Genomic DNA, 19502 nt, shown 5'->3' with positions numbered 1-19502 from the left:
AGAAATGGTTTATTTATTTATTTATTTATTTTTATTTTTTTATAATAGTGCAAAACGACATGATAACAACTGTCACTGCAATAAAATCTAAAATTGAAACAATACAATCAGAGCAACTAAAAATATGACATCAACACAATTTCCAATGTCAACATAAAATTGGTATCCAAATACCATTAAAAAGCAACCTAAAGCAAATAACAAGAACTCCACAAAGGAAAAGACCACAATAACAATTCCAACATATTAATTGTAAAATCCAAAGGGCTCCAGAATGTCTCCAAAACAAGAAGTTTAATAAGTCTAAAGTATCCACAAGACAAGACCACCATTCAGTTACTAACATAAAGAGACACCTTAGCTATTCCTCATGACCTTGCACCAAAGTCTCCAAATCCTTCAATGGTGTCTAGCTAGAAGGATCCTGATTTGCTATATTATCTGAAAAATGTTAATAAAGTTTAATGAGTCAACTCAGTAATAGAATTGGTTAATCTAAGTACTGTGAGATCAAGAGATGTATATATATCTTACTCCTTATACAAGATTTCAAAAACAATTCAATAAATGAATTCAAAGTAAGAATAGAAATGTAATGCTCATCAGTAAAACATGCGTCAACATAATAATATATCAAGTGATTAATACATAACACCTTTCTATACATTACATACAATTCACTATGAGCAATAATGTTTCAAACTCACCTCACGCCTTAACATTCTCTTTGGTCATTTGAATTTGGACAACGGTCTTTGAATTCGGCCTATAATAATAATGCCCTACGAATAAGGCTAATTAAATGCCCTTCGAATCAAGACATTGATCTTCAAATTAGTCCAATAAAATAATGTCATTCGAATCAAAGCATTGGCCTTCGAATCGGCCCTAATATCACTCGCACTTACCTTGGGGTGTTTCAAAACATAATTAAAGTGCTCACAACTATTCTCTAATACTATCACTATTCAAAGTATATAAACTGAACAAGTAAATACTAAAAGTTACAATTTCATGCAAAAGTTATCGAGATAACTTTTCAATTTACCTTAAATCATAGTAAATTTCAATTCAATAATAAAAAATTATATTGTACAACATGTTTGCGTCTCATCAATAAAATATAGACTTACAAAACCAAAAAAAAAAAAAAAAAAATCAATAAAATATAGCTTGTCTCACAATTTGTTTAATTCATGCACAAAAGTCACAATAGCAAACGTAATATAAAAATAATCAATAATTTCCAAAAACTAATGATTTTTACAAAACATCAATTTCAGGTAATTTGGAAAACCCCAAATTAACCGATTCTACTTACCTCGTGTGCAAACACCAATATCCACAAGTTTCTTCGTACTCCTTAAAGATTTTAACTCGTTTCTATTCAAGAATGCACCTAAGCGGATCACAACACCTAATTTCTCCCTATTACATATTCTCTAAAAGTCCGTTTCTCTCATTTAATCTAAATCTCCCTTACATCAGATTCGTTTGATGCATTTAGAATACTAACCTCAATCTCGATTGAATACAAAACATCAATTTAGAAACACGCATATAACTCTACATAATCCCTTAATTTCACCCAAAATTAAGACCCTATATGATGATTATACTCAATTCAGCCACACACATTCATTATTGAATGTTCATACATGCAATTCAATTCTTTAGTTATGCAATAGAGCCATCAACTTGAAGCAATTAGAATTCATAGATTGAAATCCACAATTTCCATGTATAAAGAACCATAAATCTCAAATTTTCTCAAATTAGTTGAACCCATTGCAATTGGAATGAGCCCACATGTTAGTCTAACATCTATAAACAAGACCCACTCATCAATTTCAAAATATTAAGGCCTAATTACCAAAATCCCCAATTTCGGTATTATGGAACCCTAACCTCGATTCATAACAATCTAGCTATACTTTCCTTAAATTGACATCATAAATTGAAAGAATTCATCAGCAAACATACCTCTGTGATTAATTGAAGAAACATTAGCGATTTTTACTTGGATTGGGCCAGGTAGCCGGCAGGTAATTGCGGGTTCGGCTGGAATTTGGTTTTCCCGGCGAGTTTTGGAGCCACAGAATTTGGGTTCAAAAAAAAAAAAAAATCATCCTTTGCTTTTTCCTACTAAAGTTTAATAACGTACATTTTGTAGTCTCATAAACCAAGGGTTAAAGTCATTTAGAGGTTAATTTCAAAAACTAAAGGTTAATAATGACATGTTTTAGTTTCATAAATCAAGGGTTAAAAAGCCATGAAAAGTTTAATTCCAAAAATTAAAGGTTAATGATATGCATAGCTCTATAACCAAGGGTTAAAGCCATGTAAAGTCAACGACATGTTAACACGTTTTAATTGAAAAGTTGTCTTTTTAAAAATTGAAACAACCATAGTTATTTCAAGCAAGAAATTCGGTTAGGGTTTTGTTGTAGGGATTTTTGGTTTTTAAAGAAAATAATTGCGCCAAGTTGAAACCATGCAATTTTAATCCCATGCCCTATTCTTGTCCTAAAGGATCTCGATCTCCATTTGATTTAAAATGGAGAGTATCGAGTTAGTGTATTTTAGAGAGGTAAAATTGTTCAAAGATTTAAAATGACAATGTCACGTGACATGAAAAATTATGGTCTTATTTAGAAGAGACTTTGATCCAATCTGACTAAGCTACCTAGGCCCAATATCAATGGCCGGCACATCTAAGCCTATTACTTAATTTAGGCCGAGGCACATGCTAAACTGATGGATAAGGTAAGGAGTGTTACAGATGCTCCCTCAAGTAAAATGGGATCCCAACATAACCTTCAGATTGTATTAATTAACTATAATCTCTAGCATTGTGGCGTATTTAAATATATGGCTAGACATATTCGTAATTAAACTAGCAGATCAATAAATAACTTAATGGTTGAACCAGTGAACTATTTACCAAAGGTTTGCAGGTATATTCTTGGTAGGATTTTCATAACTATGAATCAATATCAAAATATTACTAATAACATAATATCGATCTGTTTATATTGGCGATTCACGTTTGGCACATAATGCATCTCATTTAAAAAGACTAAATTAAGATATAATTACTGCGTAAAAAAGTGAGATTACCATTTTGAATATGATAAAATTTATATCTCTCCTCCGAATATGAAGAAAAGTACTATCTTTTTTTTTGTTAAAAAAAAAAAAAAAAACTCAATTTCAAGTAAGATACTTTCTGGAATTTTGTTTAAAAACACTATTTGATTAGCAAAATTGTAGGGTAAACGGTGTCTAGGGAGTGATTATATCCCCTTTTATTCCATAAATGTAAAATGCAAGCAATAGGTAGAGTGATGCTCCTAATAGAAGTGATCGATTTTTTTTTTAAAAAAAAACAAAAATGGGTTTTTTTTTTTGGATGGATTTTTTTTTTTTTTTATTATGATGATCTGAATGGCAATCAATGAAAAAAATAAGTTAGCTTACCTAGCTCATTCTTCTTCTTCTATTGCCCTTCTTAAATTTAAGAAGGGTTAAATACTCCAAAACCCCTTAAGGTTTTTCAACTTTATTTTTTTCTCCCTGGGGTTTCATTTTTATCAAAGGAGGTCCCTGTGGTTTTGATAAGTGACCAAGTTAGTCCATCCGTTAGTTGATCGTTAGGACTGACACGTGGACCAATCAGACGCCAACACGTGGACCAATCACCATTGGGGGTGGTTTCGGCCACCCCCAAGGCTCCACGGTGGAGCCGAGCCACTCCTGGTACTGGGGTGGTTTCTGGGCCACCTCCAGCCGGTGGTCGCCACCGGGTGTCAGGCGGGTTCTCAGCCACCTCCATCCGGGCGATGGGGTGGCTAGCACCCCATGGCCAAAGGCCACCTTTAAATTCAAGCTGTAAGTAAGTGGTCGGGTGTTTCTCACCCCCAATTTTTTCCCTTTTCTTTTAAAATACATTTTTTTTAATTTAAAAAAAAAAAAATTTTTTTTAATTAAAAAAAAAATTAATATATGTGCCACGTGTCAACGTCTGATTGGTCCATGTGTCAGTCCGTACAGTCAACTAACGGATGGACTAATTTGGTCACTTATCAAAACCACAGGGACCTCCTGTGATAAAAATGAAACCCCAGAGGGAAAAAATAAAGTTGGAAAACCCCAGGGGGGTATGGAGTATTTAACCCATTTAAGAAATGCGTCTCTAATTCCAATTAATTTGCTGACGACGTCATTTGTGCGCATTCGTTCTTGAGGTGATGTTGCAGAGCATGACAATCCAATCTGCAACACTGAGCAACCTTCATTACAACTAAAATACCACCCAAAATAATTAGAGCATGATATAGCTACGCTAATGGTCCTAACCAACTAGCCCAATGCAGCTCTGGGTCTGGTGCTGGTGGGGTGATTGCCCCAAATGTACGACGACACTCGGGGCACGATGGCGACCATAGCCACGAGGCATTCTGTATGGAATATATGTGCGCAGGGGAGGATGCGTAGACTGTCCACTTCAACCAACTCCATTTGACATATTCCACAGTGAGTGGTTCCAAAAGCACCCACTTCCCCACACACAAACGCCAGACTTGGTAACCTTTCTATCACCCGCCTTGGCTCCCCACGCAAGTAAGCAAGCGATGCATAGCGTAGTCCCAAGCTTATAAGGAATATTGCCACGCCCACAACCACTAAACAAATGACACCTATCTTCCAGAACAGCGTATTGTCTTCATTATAATTAGTATTAGGGGCAGCGTGGCCCTCATTTTTTGATGCTGAAACTCCCGTAACAAGGACAAAGAAACTTATGTAGTAGATGATTCCACGAGCCTGCATAAATAAGTTTTGATTATTTTTAGATAAAAAATAAAAATTAAACATCATCATTATATATGAAAATTTTTTGGGATGAACAACATCATTATATATGGAAGGCTATTCTTTTAATGTAATTTCTAAGTTCATCGCAACACCAATTACTTAACACACGATTTAGCTAAATATCTCCTAGTTATTGTTTCTCTCAGTACTGATATATCGATCAGCTTCTATCCTGGGCCCTTTTTCTTTCTTTTTTTTTTTTTTCCTCAGTGTTTATTAACAAGACACGTATGGGCGAATAAATAAGTATTGGAAAAGTAAGTATTAAATATAAAGGCAATAATTGAATCACATAAAAAAAAGGTCAAGTGGTGATTGACCAATTTACACAAGCTGCATGTTAAAATTCAAGTTATTTTTTAACCTAAGATAGTTCTAATATCAATAAATCTTGATTTTTTTTTCTTTTTAATTTTCACGTGAAATTTTTAAAAATAAATTCACATCACAATTTTGTATTGGCTATTGGAATTTTTTTTTACTGCTAATATCTTACAGTACTATATAGTTATTTTTGACACGTTAATAAATATTGACGTGGCAAATTCAACATGTTAATAAAGTTTTTCTTGACGTGGCAGTAATTACCACGTCAGTAATTAGTAACGTGACAAAAAGTGCGTTACTGTAAACACGTCAAAAAATCTTTTTTTTTTTTTTTTTTTTGTAGTATATAGAGATAATGTTCTTGTCTTAAAAATACTTCAAAGGTTATATCTTTTTTTCGAAGGTTATATCTGGACAGAGTTTATGCAATTTATTTGCCTTGAATAATATGACTACATTAATTACCACTACATCTCCTCCCCCCCAACCCAACCCCACGTCCCAACTTAACAAAAAAAAAAAAAAACAAAACAAAACAAAAGAAAGTAAAATGAAGTCACGAAATTCAGCACCAGTGAGTGAGTAACATATTATACAGATCTCCTAATATTAGTAGAAGAAGATCTTTTACGTACCTTGAGAATATTTGTCCTAGAAAAAGCAAATAATATAATAATAGCCTTCTGCCATGGCGAAATGTAGCCCCTGTACAATTTAAAACAATGCGTTAAAACAAAGCCTTGGACTACAAGTTACATCCTTTTTTTTTTTCTTTTTTTTTTTTCTCTCAAAGAAAATACTAAAACAGAACAATAGAAAGAAGATTATGGTCATAGACAACCTCGTCTCTATTTTCGACATCCCATTCGGAGGCGAAAGAGGTTGATAATGTCCATTATCCGCCGGAAATTGAAAAACAGTCGTTCTATCCTACCCACCGGCCATCAAATTGGTTTCGATAACCTTTTCTTTCAGTTGGGCATGTGTAAAGCAATTGTAGCCCCTAGCAGCAAACTCTACATTGCCGGAATCGCCCATTTGGTGAATTGTATGGGTTCTTGAAAAATGGGATTCATGCACCATGCGCCATGCAGATGCACATGATAGTTGAATTATTGGCGTTTTTGATGAATAATGGATAAACACCGATTTGCCAAATTTCCGGTACATGGTCGGGGCAACCAGTCCGGTGAAGTTGTTGAGCGAAATGTTCAAGAAGTTAAGGCCGGTGATGAGTGGAGGGAAAGTACCGTTGATGGAGTTGTTGGACAAGTCTAAATGCTTCAATGATTCCACCGGTGCTGCACCCGTCGAAAATGCAGCAAAAAATATGCAAAAAGTCTTCATTTCTTGCGCCATGTCGGTGCTGAAACTATCAGCCGCAACAACAACCTTAAAGACAACTTGGGAAAACAAAACACGCGAACTTTTCAGAATACTTCAAACTGGTGATGAGGAGCAGAAGATCGAACACCGTCTTTCACATCACAATACAATTAACGCCGTCGTTTATAAAGAAGCTAGAGAGGTGGTCGATTTGGAAACAGCAAACACCCACATGGACCTCTTAATTATCAATTTCACCAAAAGAAGAACAGGAATGACGAAGAAGCTACAACTTACCCAAAACAAGCACCTTGCTTGTTTTTGATTTCCCTCGTTGTATGTGAAGTAGTGGCCGTGGTTTTGCGTGTCCATGCTAATTTCCAGTGAACCTATTAAACTCAAGAGATCATGCGGTCTCAATTTCAAAAAATTAACATATTAAATGCCCTAAATTAATGAACCCTTTTAAGATGGATAAGTTGAATGAGATGGCATCCACTGAGGTTCAACATTTTGGTGCCTTTTTTTAATTTTTAATTCTTGGGGCCATTTGCTTATTTTGCACGTACGACAAGAAACAAAAAGTTTTCAAGCTACATTGTTATATATGGTTATTTCCTAGGTAATTAACATAATTTTTTGGAGGTAATTTCCTTGGCAGAATGGAGTTTAAAGGGTACGTAGAAGATGAGAGTTATAATTATCATTGTATATATCGTCTATAAAAGTATTATAATTAACCCCTCTGTTTTTAAATGATATAATTATCAAGCAAAAAAAAAAACAGATAAATAATTAAATTTCTAAAGACCATATTGGATAGTAATTCTGCTTGATTTCTTGTATGGTTTGGTTTAAGAAACTAGTTGCCGATGTCTGATGATACTCGATCGGTCTTCTTGGATTTAAAAACTGGCTATTTTTTTTTTTTTTTTTTAAAAAAATATTAATTGGATGCCTGAAATGGTTCTCTCCACACACGTACGTAATCCCTTATGGATCCTTTGTTGAACCACTATGTTGATATTAATGCTGCAGATAAAGGTATACTGTATACAGAGTGATTTTTTTTTTTAAAAAAAAAAAAAAAAAAAAAAAAAAAAAAAAAATTAAGAAGAGGGTAGAGCATTCTCAATAAAAGTGCCAAATGTTACTTTTATCTAAAATAGCCAAAAAAATGTTTAAAAAATCTCCTACATTGGATTAGCCAAAAAAAAAAAAAAAAAATGTAAAATAGATATTTGATTGGAAGAGCTAAAAAAAAAAAAACTAAATGTAGCAGCACTTTTCAAGGGAGCTATTTTATTTTTCATTGTTTCTTTTACCTGTTTTCTCTTTTTTCCAAATATTTTCCTACTTTTTCTCTACATGTACTCTCTTTCCCAATTTTTTTTTTTAATTTTTTTTTTTTTTTTTTATCTATTTTTCCTCTCACATGTTCTCTTTTTCCCAAAACTTTTCTTACTTTTTAATAATATTTTAATAAAATAGATAGAAATATAACTAATCGGATGTAGAGACATTTCAAAATGGAGATTGGCTCACATGTTAGGACGTCATTTAACCCAAAAGTTTAAGCCTATGAATATTGGCTCGACTATGCTATATTAACTATTCACACTTATGATATTTTCAAATCTGGAACTCAACCTTTTTACACTCACACATAAATACTCAACACACTCTACGTATCACAATTCTTCCATTCAAAGTGAATTGGACAAGCAAATCTTCTAATCGATAATTGGGCCAAAGAAAGGACTTTAATTTAATTAGTTTATTTTTATCTCAATCCCACCCTCCTAGTGCAAAACTTATAAATATTCATATGATTTATAAGCTCCTTGTCAATCACTAGGCAACGACTATACTGAAGGCCCAGTTGTTATTTCCCTCATCGCAAATGCACAGCATACATGATTTCTCCAGGATACTAGAAAACAACAAATAATCAAGAGAATCAAGAATATATAGACTATCCTCTGCATCATGTGAGGATTCTCCATTGTAGAAATTCGAACCTACGCCCTAGTACATGCCCTGACCACTTGGAAACTTCATTAGGTCATTGAATCACTACCCTTGATGGTATCAAATTAAGGGTCTTGATATCACATAAATGTTGACATGAAAAATGGTTACATCAGTGAACGGGGATTGATTTACTTGTTCAAGTTGTCGTGACAAATTTATATTTAGGACTGGAAAGAAGCCATAGGAAATTATATTATAAAATAGGCTCAATTACACAAAGACATTAAGATTTACGTGATTCAGCTTAGCAAGCTTACATCTACGATTGAAAGACAACTTGAAAGAAATTCTACTAAAAAAAAAAAAAAAAAATTGAAGTAGAAATTAGTGGTGACTAAAAAAACAAAGTCCCAATATACTCCAAAATCACTATCGTCGAAACTAAAGAGAACTTCTTTTGCAAAAGAGAAAATTTCTCTAGTCTCCTTAATTGACACAAATCACAATATTGACCAAAAGTCTTCTCTATATATTTTTGGGTTCCTAAAGTTTCTTAGTTCCCTTAGAGCTTGAAAGCTATGAATTTTCTGTGCAAACCAGTGTTGGGGATAAAATCACTTTATCTTCTCAAGACCCGTGAGACACGAAAAGAACGAAGAACGTCAAATAATAAGATTAGGCAATCACACAAGAATACAAAATTTACGTGGTTCACTGCTAAGGGCAACGTCCACAAAGTTGAAGTGAATTTCATTATTTGGAAAACATTACAAGAGGATTACAAAACAAGAGTGTTGTTTAAAATGTTCAATTTCTAAAACCTCGATAGAAAACCTTACTATTCTCTCTGATGTTTTCTCTATGTATTTGACTCTCATAAAAGCATAATTGTAAAGTCTCAAAAAAGAGATTTAAATAGGCTGTAGTAGAAATTGTAGGTTATAAGGTGGTGTATCCGAACTGCCTAGCCACCTCATTCGGATGCGTCTAGGGTTTGTGGACCTGTTACCTTGCCTGTCCAGACATACAAAAGCACTATCCGGACATAACCAAACATTGGTGTTCTCAGTGGCTCTCGTTCGGATACCATTAAGGCCCATTTGTACATGCTTGATTTCTGGTACTCTCGGTGGCTCTCCCATTCGGGCGCTATAACAGCCCGTTTAGATGCACACACATATAAACCAAATTTCACCAACTCTAACAACCAGATCCACTTGCAAGACAACACTAGGTTTGTTGTATGGGTGAGATGCCTGTTCCATATTTAAAATTGTTTGATCTTTATTTAAATTTGAAGCACGAAGGTTCATATTTTGTTAGCTCTGATATATATATTTTTTGTTGTTTTGTACTTAGTGGTGTTTCTCAATGTATATAGCACTTATGAGTTATGATTGATGGTTTTATGAAATTGTAGATGAAGTCTCTGTCACTACTGCAGGCTGCTAAGTTGCTGCTTTCCTGGGATTCAAAATGGGCTGCCCGATTTGACTATGCAAAGCAAGTCTTCGGAGAAGAGTCCAACTTAGTGTTTCGTTTGAAACGGGTTTGCTGTGTGTTTTGCATATACGTACGTTTGTTCCCACGTTTTGTTTAATTTCTTCGTCAATGTCCTTGGGTTGAAAAGTAGTTAAATTAATATGAACCATATGTTATTTTAACATAAGATTATATGTTATTTTTACATAAGCCGAATCTTTCTAGAAAAGTTCCCAGTAGGGTTGACTATAGGTTAAATTGGTGATTGTAGAAACATTTTCTCCTACTAAACTGAAAAAATTGGTTAATTAACCAATTTCATAAAGTCAATAATAAATTTAGACTATTTCAATTAACTCGGTGTACGTAATAAGTTAAGTCGCCAGTCAGTTAGTTGTGAGCTTTTTATATTAGGCCAAGCCTATTTTTATGGGCCAAGATGAATTGTTTTTGGGGCCATATGGTTATTTTTTAGGCTAAACAAATGTTTATTGAACATGTTTCTGGTCAAAACAAGTGATGCAAAAACCTAGTCGGAGTTAAAGTTGGTTACCGAAATTTTCCGCACTCGTTTATATGCACAAGTTGAACGCAGTTTCTGATGGCTCTAGTATCCATAGAGACCAGAATTTTCCACAACAAAATATCAAGAGTCGTACCGTACAAATTTGAACTTGAAGAAAAGCAGCCTCTATAAAGTATAAACAGACAAAATTTTAACCAAAACAAAAAAAAACAAAAAAAAGTAGCCTCCACGAGGAACGCCAATAGTACGTACGTACCCCGCTAAGTGCCACTCTTTTTTTGTTCTTAAGAAGTCATCACTAATAATAATAATTATTATTATTATTATTATTATTATTATTATTATTATTGTTTTAATAATAAGAAGAACTCAGCGCTAAAGTTTTGGCCTCTTTATATATCTTGACCCACAAGAAGTGACATATAGGAAGGTTCTATTGGCTGAAATTTATAAGTTTAATTATTATACGCCATCCTGGCAGCTACAAATTGCTAAATAAATAAAGTGTGTGAACTTTTATATTAACCTTCGTTTTTTTAGTATTATATTATATTATGTATCTCATATGAGAAATGCTACTTATTCTCTCAAGTTTCTGTTTTTTAGTATTCTTTGTGTTCTTCTTTTTTGTTTTTCTTTTCTTTTCTTTAAAAAAAAAAACAATTGAATAGCATTTTCGAGATTTGACTAATTAGGTGGCGGTATAATTTTTTTTTTTTTTTTTTAACGATTTACATTTAATTCCAAAAATTTTATAATAAAAAGAAGAAAAGATATAGTACCGAAAAAGAGAGCAAAGCATAATTATTACGTGGCATAAGGAGACCAAGTCATGAACTTAGACAAGTGGCCGAGAAAACAAATAATATCATAAGCAAGGCCTGACCCACTACACATGCAGCGCCACCATCCCTTGGAGGATAGTGGTAAAAAACGAGATAATTTAGAGAAAGGAAAAGAAAAGAATGAACAATGCCCAAGAGAAAGAGAGACGTACGGATCGAGGCAACTGGCTGATCCAAAGAAGCTTCTTCACACATGTTTGTTTAGTACTTGCATCATTAATGCATCATGGTCATCATGGTCTTACAGAGTTGGCCATGGTTGTTGGCTTGTTGCATATAAATGAGGTATGCAGCACATGCATCCATCTTCAAGCTAATTAATACTTGGAGTAGCTAGCTAGATCGATCCATGGAGTTCTGGCTCATCATCCTCCTATCCCTCTCTGCATGCTTTTCCATAAAAACCCTCTTAACTCTTCTCTTCTCCTCCAAAACCACAAAAAAGAATGAGTTCCCACCAGGACCCCCTTCTCTTCCCATAATAGGACACCTCCATTTACTTCCCAAATCAACAATTGAACTTCGTTCCCTCCTCTCTAACCTCTCCCAAAAGTATGGCCACATCATGACACTCCTCGTCGGCTCTAAACCCCTCGTTTTCATAACCTCCTACCCCATCGCCCACCAAGCCCTTGTTAAAAACAGCGCAATCTTTGCAAACCGCCCACCAATTGTCCCCGTCAGCTACGTTCTCAGCAACAAGCACAAAGATATTGGGGGATCCCCCTATGGCCTTACTTGGCGTGTCCTTCGTCGTAATCTCATGTCCGAAGCTCTCCACCCTTCTAGCTTGAAATCCTACTCCTTCGCCCGCAACCGATCCATGGAAACATTGGTTAACAGCTTCAACCAATGTTCCAAGCAAGAGGGCGAGGCCGTACGACTCTTTGAGCATCTCCACCGCGCCGTGTTTTCCTTGTTCATTCTCATGACATATGGTGACATCGGCGAAGATGCAATTCGAGAAGTCGAACACATACAATATACATTTCTTGTCAGCTACGCTAAGTTCAGCGTCTTCGCTTCCTGGCCGAGATTGGGGAAGCTTGTCTATAGAAAGCGCTGGCAAAGGTACACTCAATTTTTAAAGCGTCAATACGACATCCTGATGCCTCATATTAGAGCTCGCCAGAAGTTGAAGCAAGAGAAGGGTGCCAAAGAAGTGGATTTGGTTACATACACAGACACCTTACTGGATTTGGAAATTTCTGAGGGCGCCGGTAAGCTTGAGGAGGCCGATGTACTGAGCTTGAGCTCTGAGTTTATCAACGCAGGCGCCGACACAACCGCAACGATGTTCCACTGGGTCATGGCGTATTTGGTGAAGCACCCGCGTATTCAAGCCAAGCTTTTTGGTGAAATCAGCCGAGTTGTGGAACAAGGAGCGAAGGAGGTTAAGGAGGAGGATTTGCAGAGGATTCCATATTTGAAAGCGGTAATCCTCGAATGTCTCAGAATTCACCCTCCAAACACCTCCTTAGTTCCACACACAAACACAGAAGATATGGAGTTATGTGGCTACACTATCCCCAAAAATACAACGGTGCTCATCGGAACAGGAATAATAGGGCGCGATCCAACGGTGTGGGAGAATCCAATGGAGTTTAGGCCTGAAAGGATGATGAGTAGGTCTAGTAGTGATGACGGTGGAGAAGAAGTGGGTGATGTGTCGTCATTTAAGATGTTGCCCTTTGGTGCTGGGAGGAGGATGTGTCCCGGCTACAAATATGGATCCCTTATTCTGGAGTACTTTGTTGCAAATTTGGTTTGGAATTTTGAGTGGAAAGCGGTGGACGGTGTTGATCTGTCGGAGAAGGAAGAATTCTTGGTGGTTATGAAGAATCCGGTGCAAGCTCAGATTATCCCAAGAGTCAAGTAGATTGTAGATAGTACCTACATCGCTGTTAGTTGTTTGTGTATGAATAATTATCATACGTACGTATTGGCCTCATGTAGGACATGCATGCTACGTACCTTATTGATCGTTCATTTATTTATTTATTTATTAAGTATTGTTTATCTTTCGTTGGATTGATTGTATTAGATCTTTGTCAATAATTGATACCAACTATGGCACCAAAATATCTATATAAATGTCTTACCTATTTTCAGATATTTACATCACACCAAATTATATATATATATGACCAACTTTCATGAAGGAAAATTTGAGCATTTCCCTATACATGCATATATATATCTTTGTCAATAATTGGTTCTCTATGATTGATTTGTGTTTGAATATTTGATGGACAAAGTTTTCTTTTAAACTGCGTTTGAGGAATTTCTTTTAATTTACTCTATAAAAGTGACACGTGTCCCTTGAACATGTGAGATGCACATATTTTTTTAATAGTAGGGACAAAGTTAGAATAAATTTTAAAAAAAACTCATGTGCATCTCACATGTTATTAAAAAAAGGAACACGTGTTACTTTTATAGACTAAATTGAAGGAAATTCTTTCAACCCAATTTGGAAAAAAACTTTGTCCATATTTGATAGCTTAAGGACAGAAATTTCCTCCAAACCGGTTTAAAAGACAACAACTTTGTCCATATTTAATCTCTATTTAATGAGATAAGTAAATAGAGATGAAAATTAATCAAAATATTATCCAAAACACGAAGACTCAATTGTTAAAATATCAAGAAGAGTACCTTAATATATATAATAGCAGTTTTCATGTACATGCCAAAAAATCTCTTCTTCTCCTAAAGCAACATTCTTTTAGCCGCATATGCAGAGAACTTGAGAAATAGAGAATGGAAAAAAAATGTATGCTTCTGATATGACTCATCAACTTCACCTTGTTTAGGTTTACTAAAATTTTATAATCTTGTTTAGATGTGATTTTTTTTTTTCTTCTTCTAAGCCAATGTTAGCTCTTTACTTTTTATATATATATATATATTTTGGTTTTTTATTTAATCTGACGTTAGGTCTTCAGTTTTTAACGTTAATTCTAACCTTAGTGAAAAAACAAAACATTAGTCTCATGTTTAACCAAAAAAAAAAAAAAAAAAGGTTAACTTTAGTTAGTAAACTGCTATTAATGACCTTTAGTATTTAATGTGCATATTAAATGCTTAGACATTTGACACCAATTTATGTGGGTTGAACGATATTTCCTCCGAACCGATTTCGAGAAAATTTTTGTCATTTCTTATCAACTTTCCTCTTTGCTCTGTTCGATTTGATAGCCATTAATTTGCGCAAAAGCATAATTAAGGAACACAAGAGAATCCTCATTTCTTTTTCTTTTGCTCTTTCAAAATGCATTCATGCACAAATTAACTTTAGACATGCCTAAGTAAAGAGGATATTTTACCATATACCTCTTGTGTGTCGAGGACATTTTAGACAAGCCCAAGAAAAGAGGATATTTTACCATATACCTCTTGTGTGACGAGGACATTTTAGACAAGCCCAAGTAAAGAGGATATTTTACCAAACCATCTTTCATCATTTGGGAGCACTCCCCACTTTGACCCGATTGATGAATATCAATCTTTTAGAGATATTTCCTCGATTCGGGAGATTGCGCCAAAGAATTTTACTTTTGGTGGAACACGCACCATTTACGTACGTCTGTCAAAATTTTCAGAATCTTCTTGTTTTTTATTATAAAATAAAATAAAAAATTATAAAGATTTGAAGGTGGGTATTTTTGTAAATTTCCTTAAATTTTCACCAACTTCTTAATTTTTGCATTTTTAAAATATATAAATAAATAAGAGGGATTTTGATAATTTTGACACCCATCGGTTATGGTTAACGGAAAAACCTAATGGATAGGTGACATTTCAAAAAATTAGAAGTTTAATATACTAAATTGAGATTTTTTATTTTTTATTTTTTTATTTTTTTTATTATTATTATTTTTTTTAACTTTGAAGGATAATTGTAAAAATGATTGGGGTTGTACATTATGATACAAAAACAAGAGCACTATAGCATATTTTGATGGATTTTTTTTTTTTTTTTTTTTCATTTTTTTTAAGTGGCTAAAACTTTTCTTTTTTTTTTCTTTTTTAAAGTAACTGATATGGAGAAGCCACTCAAAATGAGTGTGAAACTCTTTTTTTATTGGTAGGTCTTGAATCATAATTTCATACTCTATCCCATGTTGTTATGTTGCATTTTTGATAAAGTTGCCAATTGTTATGATCTTAAATGTTTCATATGACTTAAATGTAATCTTAACTATGTATATATAAATTCTTGAGAACCATCTTTTTGTAAGCCAATTTTCAATGATGAGTTCTACTTGAGGTTTATATCATTTGATATCAGAGTCAAACACCATGTCTGGGGTTCGAGTCACGGAGGGGTTGATCTATGGAATAAAGTTGGCTGATGTGGACGTCGGATTTGAAAGCATAATGGTATGTTACAATTCTAAGTGTCGCACATACATAGTTTAAGTATAAACTATATGTATATAAGCTCTTGGACATTTTTTCCTTCTAAGTCTACGACTCAGTAAGTTCAAGCAAACTTGCCATTTAATATGAGAACCCTCCTTTATTTGAAAATGTATCTCATCACCCGTGTTTATGAAACATCCATGTATGCAGGGTTTTCACAAATGAGTTTTAATAAATGTATGGGTTCATTACCTTTTTCCTCATCAACTACAACGCATTGTCACTTTACCCCCATGAACTGACAACCCTACTGTCCAACCCTATCAAACTACCATTTTGTGCCCAAAACCCCCATTCCGTCAGTCAAAGGCGTTAACTCAGACGGTCAACCCGTCACGTGCGTCTCACATGCCATTTTGAAATTTTCTATTCCACTTTTGCCCACAGTAGGGTTGTCAGTTCATGGGGCAAAGTGACAATGCATTGTAGTTAATGGGAGAAAAATGTGGGATAAAAAATTCCAAGATGGCAAGTGTGGCGCACGTAACGGGTTGACCGTTTGAGTTAACGTCTTTGACTGACGAAATTGGGGTTTTGGGCACAAAATTGTAGTTTGATAGGGTCAAGTAGTAGGATTGTCAGTTTATAGGGGCAAAGTGACAATGCGTTATAGTTGATGGGAGGAAAAGGCAATTACCCCTAAATGGTAAATTAAGTTATAGACAATTTGGTACATAGTAATAAATCAAAATAATATTTCCTTGCATTTTCTTACTACATAATTAACTTCACATTTCATAACATGAAGCGATAAAACTGTTTATAACATAATAAGTAAAATGTTGTGCAAATTTATTAAACTCCCAAGTGCACGAATCAATTGTAGTTAATGGATTGCAAGTGCGAGGTCGAACCCACATGAAATTGTATTCTTGAAAGCAATTTTAAATCTAAATTAATTAAACCCTAATCTAGTTCCAAATTTTTGAGAGATTTTTTTGTTTGAATGAAAAAGCAAAAGCATGAGCAATTTAAAGTGATTGAAATCTTATGACGAAGTACTAAGGTTTCAGAATTCGCACTTACAAATTCATAACAACATAATTTCATGATCTATAATATTTCCCAAAGTTCTCACATATAAATCTTAAGTTTGTTTTACTAGTACTTCAAAGAATTAATCAAAAGATCTCATGTATCCATTCATAACCCAAATCACAAAATAAATCCAATATTCGATCAAATCATTAATTGTATCAATAAATCACAAGAAAATATCCAATCTTTATCAAAACATCAATTGTATCCAAAGAATAAATCACAGAGGAAATCCAACTTTTAACAAAGAAAACCAAGCAATCAATTGTATTGAATAATCTTAAATTATCAAGTGTATCCTTGAATCATAAAAGATATCCAAGAATTATTCAATCCAATTGATTAGAAGTAAAATAATAGAGCAATTAAACAATTAAATTGGAAAATATTACATACATGAAATAAAGTTGCTAATCATAAGTGAGGCTTCATCTTCAACCTTAGTTGAAGGTTTAGCCTCTCATGTTATTGAAAGACAAAACAAAATTGATTGAATTCATAATGTAAAATCGAGTACTTACAAATAAGAATCACAAAGTAGAGATCCAAAAGTTAGGAAAACCTTAAACTCTGTTCTTTCTCCTCTGCAATCTTGAAATTCGTAGCCTCCCACAACTAATCTGATAATTTCCTATTTATAGACCTAAAACTTAGGGTTTTACAAGTTGAAATCGGATAAAATTCGTCCAGGTTTGTATCCTTTTCTTCCGAGATGATTTTGGAATAGTAAACGTCCGAATTAGGAAAATCCTATTTCACAATGAATTGTATTATTATGAGATAGCTTTCTAATGACGATTGAATCACCTCAATACGATATGTGAGCGAAAAGTTATGGTCAAAATACTGAGACATGTGCAGAACCTAAATTTGAATCCAATCCGAAATTTTATCCAATCTGAACTTTAATCCGATTTAACCATTTCTTGGATTTGGTTAAACTTAACCACATCATCTAGGTCTTCTCAAAGTATGTTTTCTTCCGAAAAGTAGCTTTTCTTCAACAACCTACAAAATACTAAAAACACAAAACTAACACAGAACATTAGATACTAACACAGCTAAATAATTAACACAAGTAAATTAAGGGGTCCAAATATGCAATATTTGGCACACATCATAAAACATAAGTTAAAATCAACGTAATTTAAGTACATAGCTTTGCATAACATAACATATCATAACATACGTAACATCATAAGTTAATTTATACTCTCACTTATCCTCAAGAGTTTACTAAGTGTTGCTCCACTTAACCACAAGGTTGCTAATAATTTATCCTTTTCATAGCTTTGATGTGTTAAGCGTGTGACCCCACTTAATCGCTAGGCTATTAGGCAACTTTGTTTCCCATTTCCTAACATCGGGGTGTCAGACGCATAATCTCCACCTGACTGTTGGGATTTTCATGCATTCATACATAACATCATATATTTCATAATGTTATCATTTTTTGCAAATAATGTTTTCCTTCCAAAATTCAACTTCATTTCTTTTGGAAACACATTTTCATTTAACACATATGTAAAACATTTCAAAATATATTCATACGTGTAATTAAAATAGCTGGGCTCAACAAAACATACATAGCATGCTTTTGTAAAATAATGCAGGGTCAGTAAGTTTGAACTTACCGTTTGAGCTTAATATCCTTACACGTAGTGTCCTTTGTCTGCACATTTTCTGCATTAATATTATATTTTTCATATTATAATGTATTCTTTCATTTTCTATTCCTAAGCCTTATTTCAAATCCTAGGGTTCTTAAAATATCTCAATAAACATTATTTTGATGCTTTGCCTTTATTATAAAAATTTGGGCGGCATAACGACATATTTATAATACCTTAGTATCAATTGGGCATTATAACAACATATCTAAATATCTTAATATTATTTAGGCATCCTAACAACATTAGTAAAATATTTATTTAAACCTCTAATATCTAATATTACTTGGACATTACAAACTGCGCTATTGTAAAATATATAATAATATTTAGGCAACACAACGACGTATTTGTAATATTATTTATGTATTAAAAATGATGATTGAATATATTATCATTTCTTGAGATATTCAATCACACTTTTCCCAAGTAATTTATACATCACAATGACATAAATTAAATTCTATTAATAATTAACTAGAATTGAGATAAACTAAGGATAAAAGAATTATACCTAACAATTTCACTTCAAGCAACTTCAAATTATATATATATTACACTTTTTTTTTTTTTTCCTTTCCTTTCTTTTGAATATTTAGTACGAAAGAGAGATTGTCTGGATGATAAAAATAATGCACTGCCAAGCCTATTTATTGGCAGGGATTTAATTAGGACACACTTGGAATTTTATAAAAGGAAAACTTAAGTGGTTGAGACGTCTTTGGATTAAAAAATTATATGATGGAGTGTAACAGTCATGAAAAGAATGCTTTAGAATTCTTTAGAACTAGATGGTAATGGGCGTCAGACAAGGTTCCTGGGGAATTCTTTTTATTTATTATTAAATATCAACTAGTTTGGACAGCACCACACAATTCTAAACCTACATGAAAGTTCATACTAATACTATAACATAGTAGACGTGATAAACTTTCTAGAAAATTATCTCTTCCCAAAGCTCCAACAATTTCATTTCTCTTTTAGTCTAGTTCCAACTGTCTATTTCTC

At 33.7% G+C, this 19502-nt stretch overlaps 1 protein-coding gene across 1 annotated transcript; it reads left to right on the top strand.

The window, feature by feature from the left end:
• The first annotated feature begins 11660 nt into the window (after positions 1-11660).
• On the top strand, positions 11661-13342 carry LOC132182510 (cytochrome P450 89A2-like). The gene has a single exon (XM_059595776.1). It carries the CDS (start codon positions 11708-11710, stop codon positions 13235-13237), a length of 1530 nt encoding a protein of 509 aa, XP_059451759.1. The 5' UTR covers positions 11661-11707; the 3' UTR covers positions 13238-13342.
• The last annotated feature ends 6160 nt before the right edge of the window (positions 13343-19502 follow it).

Source organism: Corylus avellana, chromosome ca5 (assembly GCF_901000735.1).
Source record: "Corylus avellana chromosome ca5, CavTom2PMs-1.0".
Classification (NCBI taxonomy): Eukaryota; Viridiplantae; Streptophyta; class Magnoliopsida; order Fagales; family Betulaceae; genus Corylus; species Corylus avellana.
This window is presented reverse-complemented; position numbering and strand designations above follow the sequence as displayed.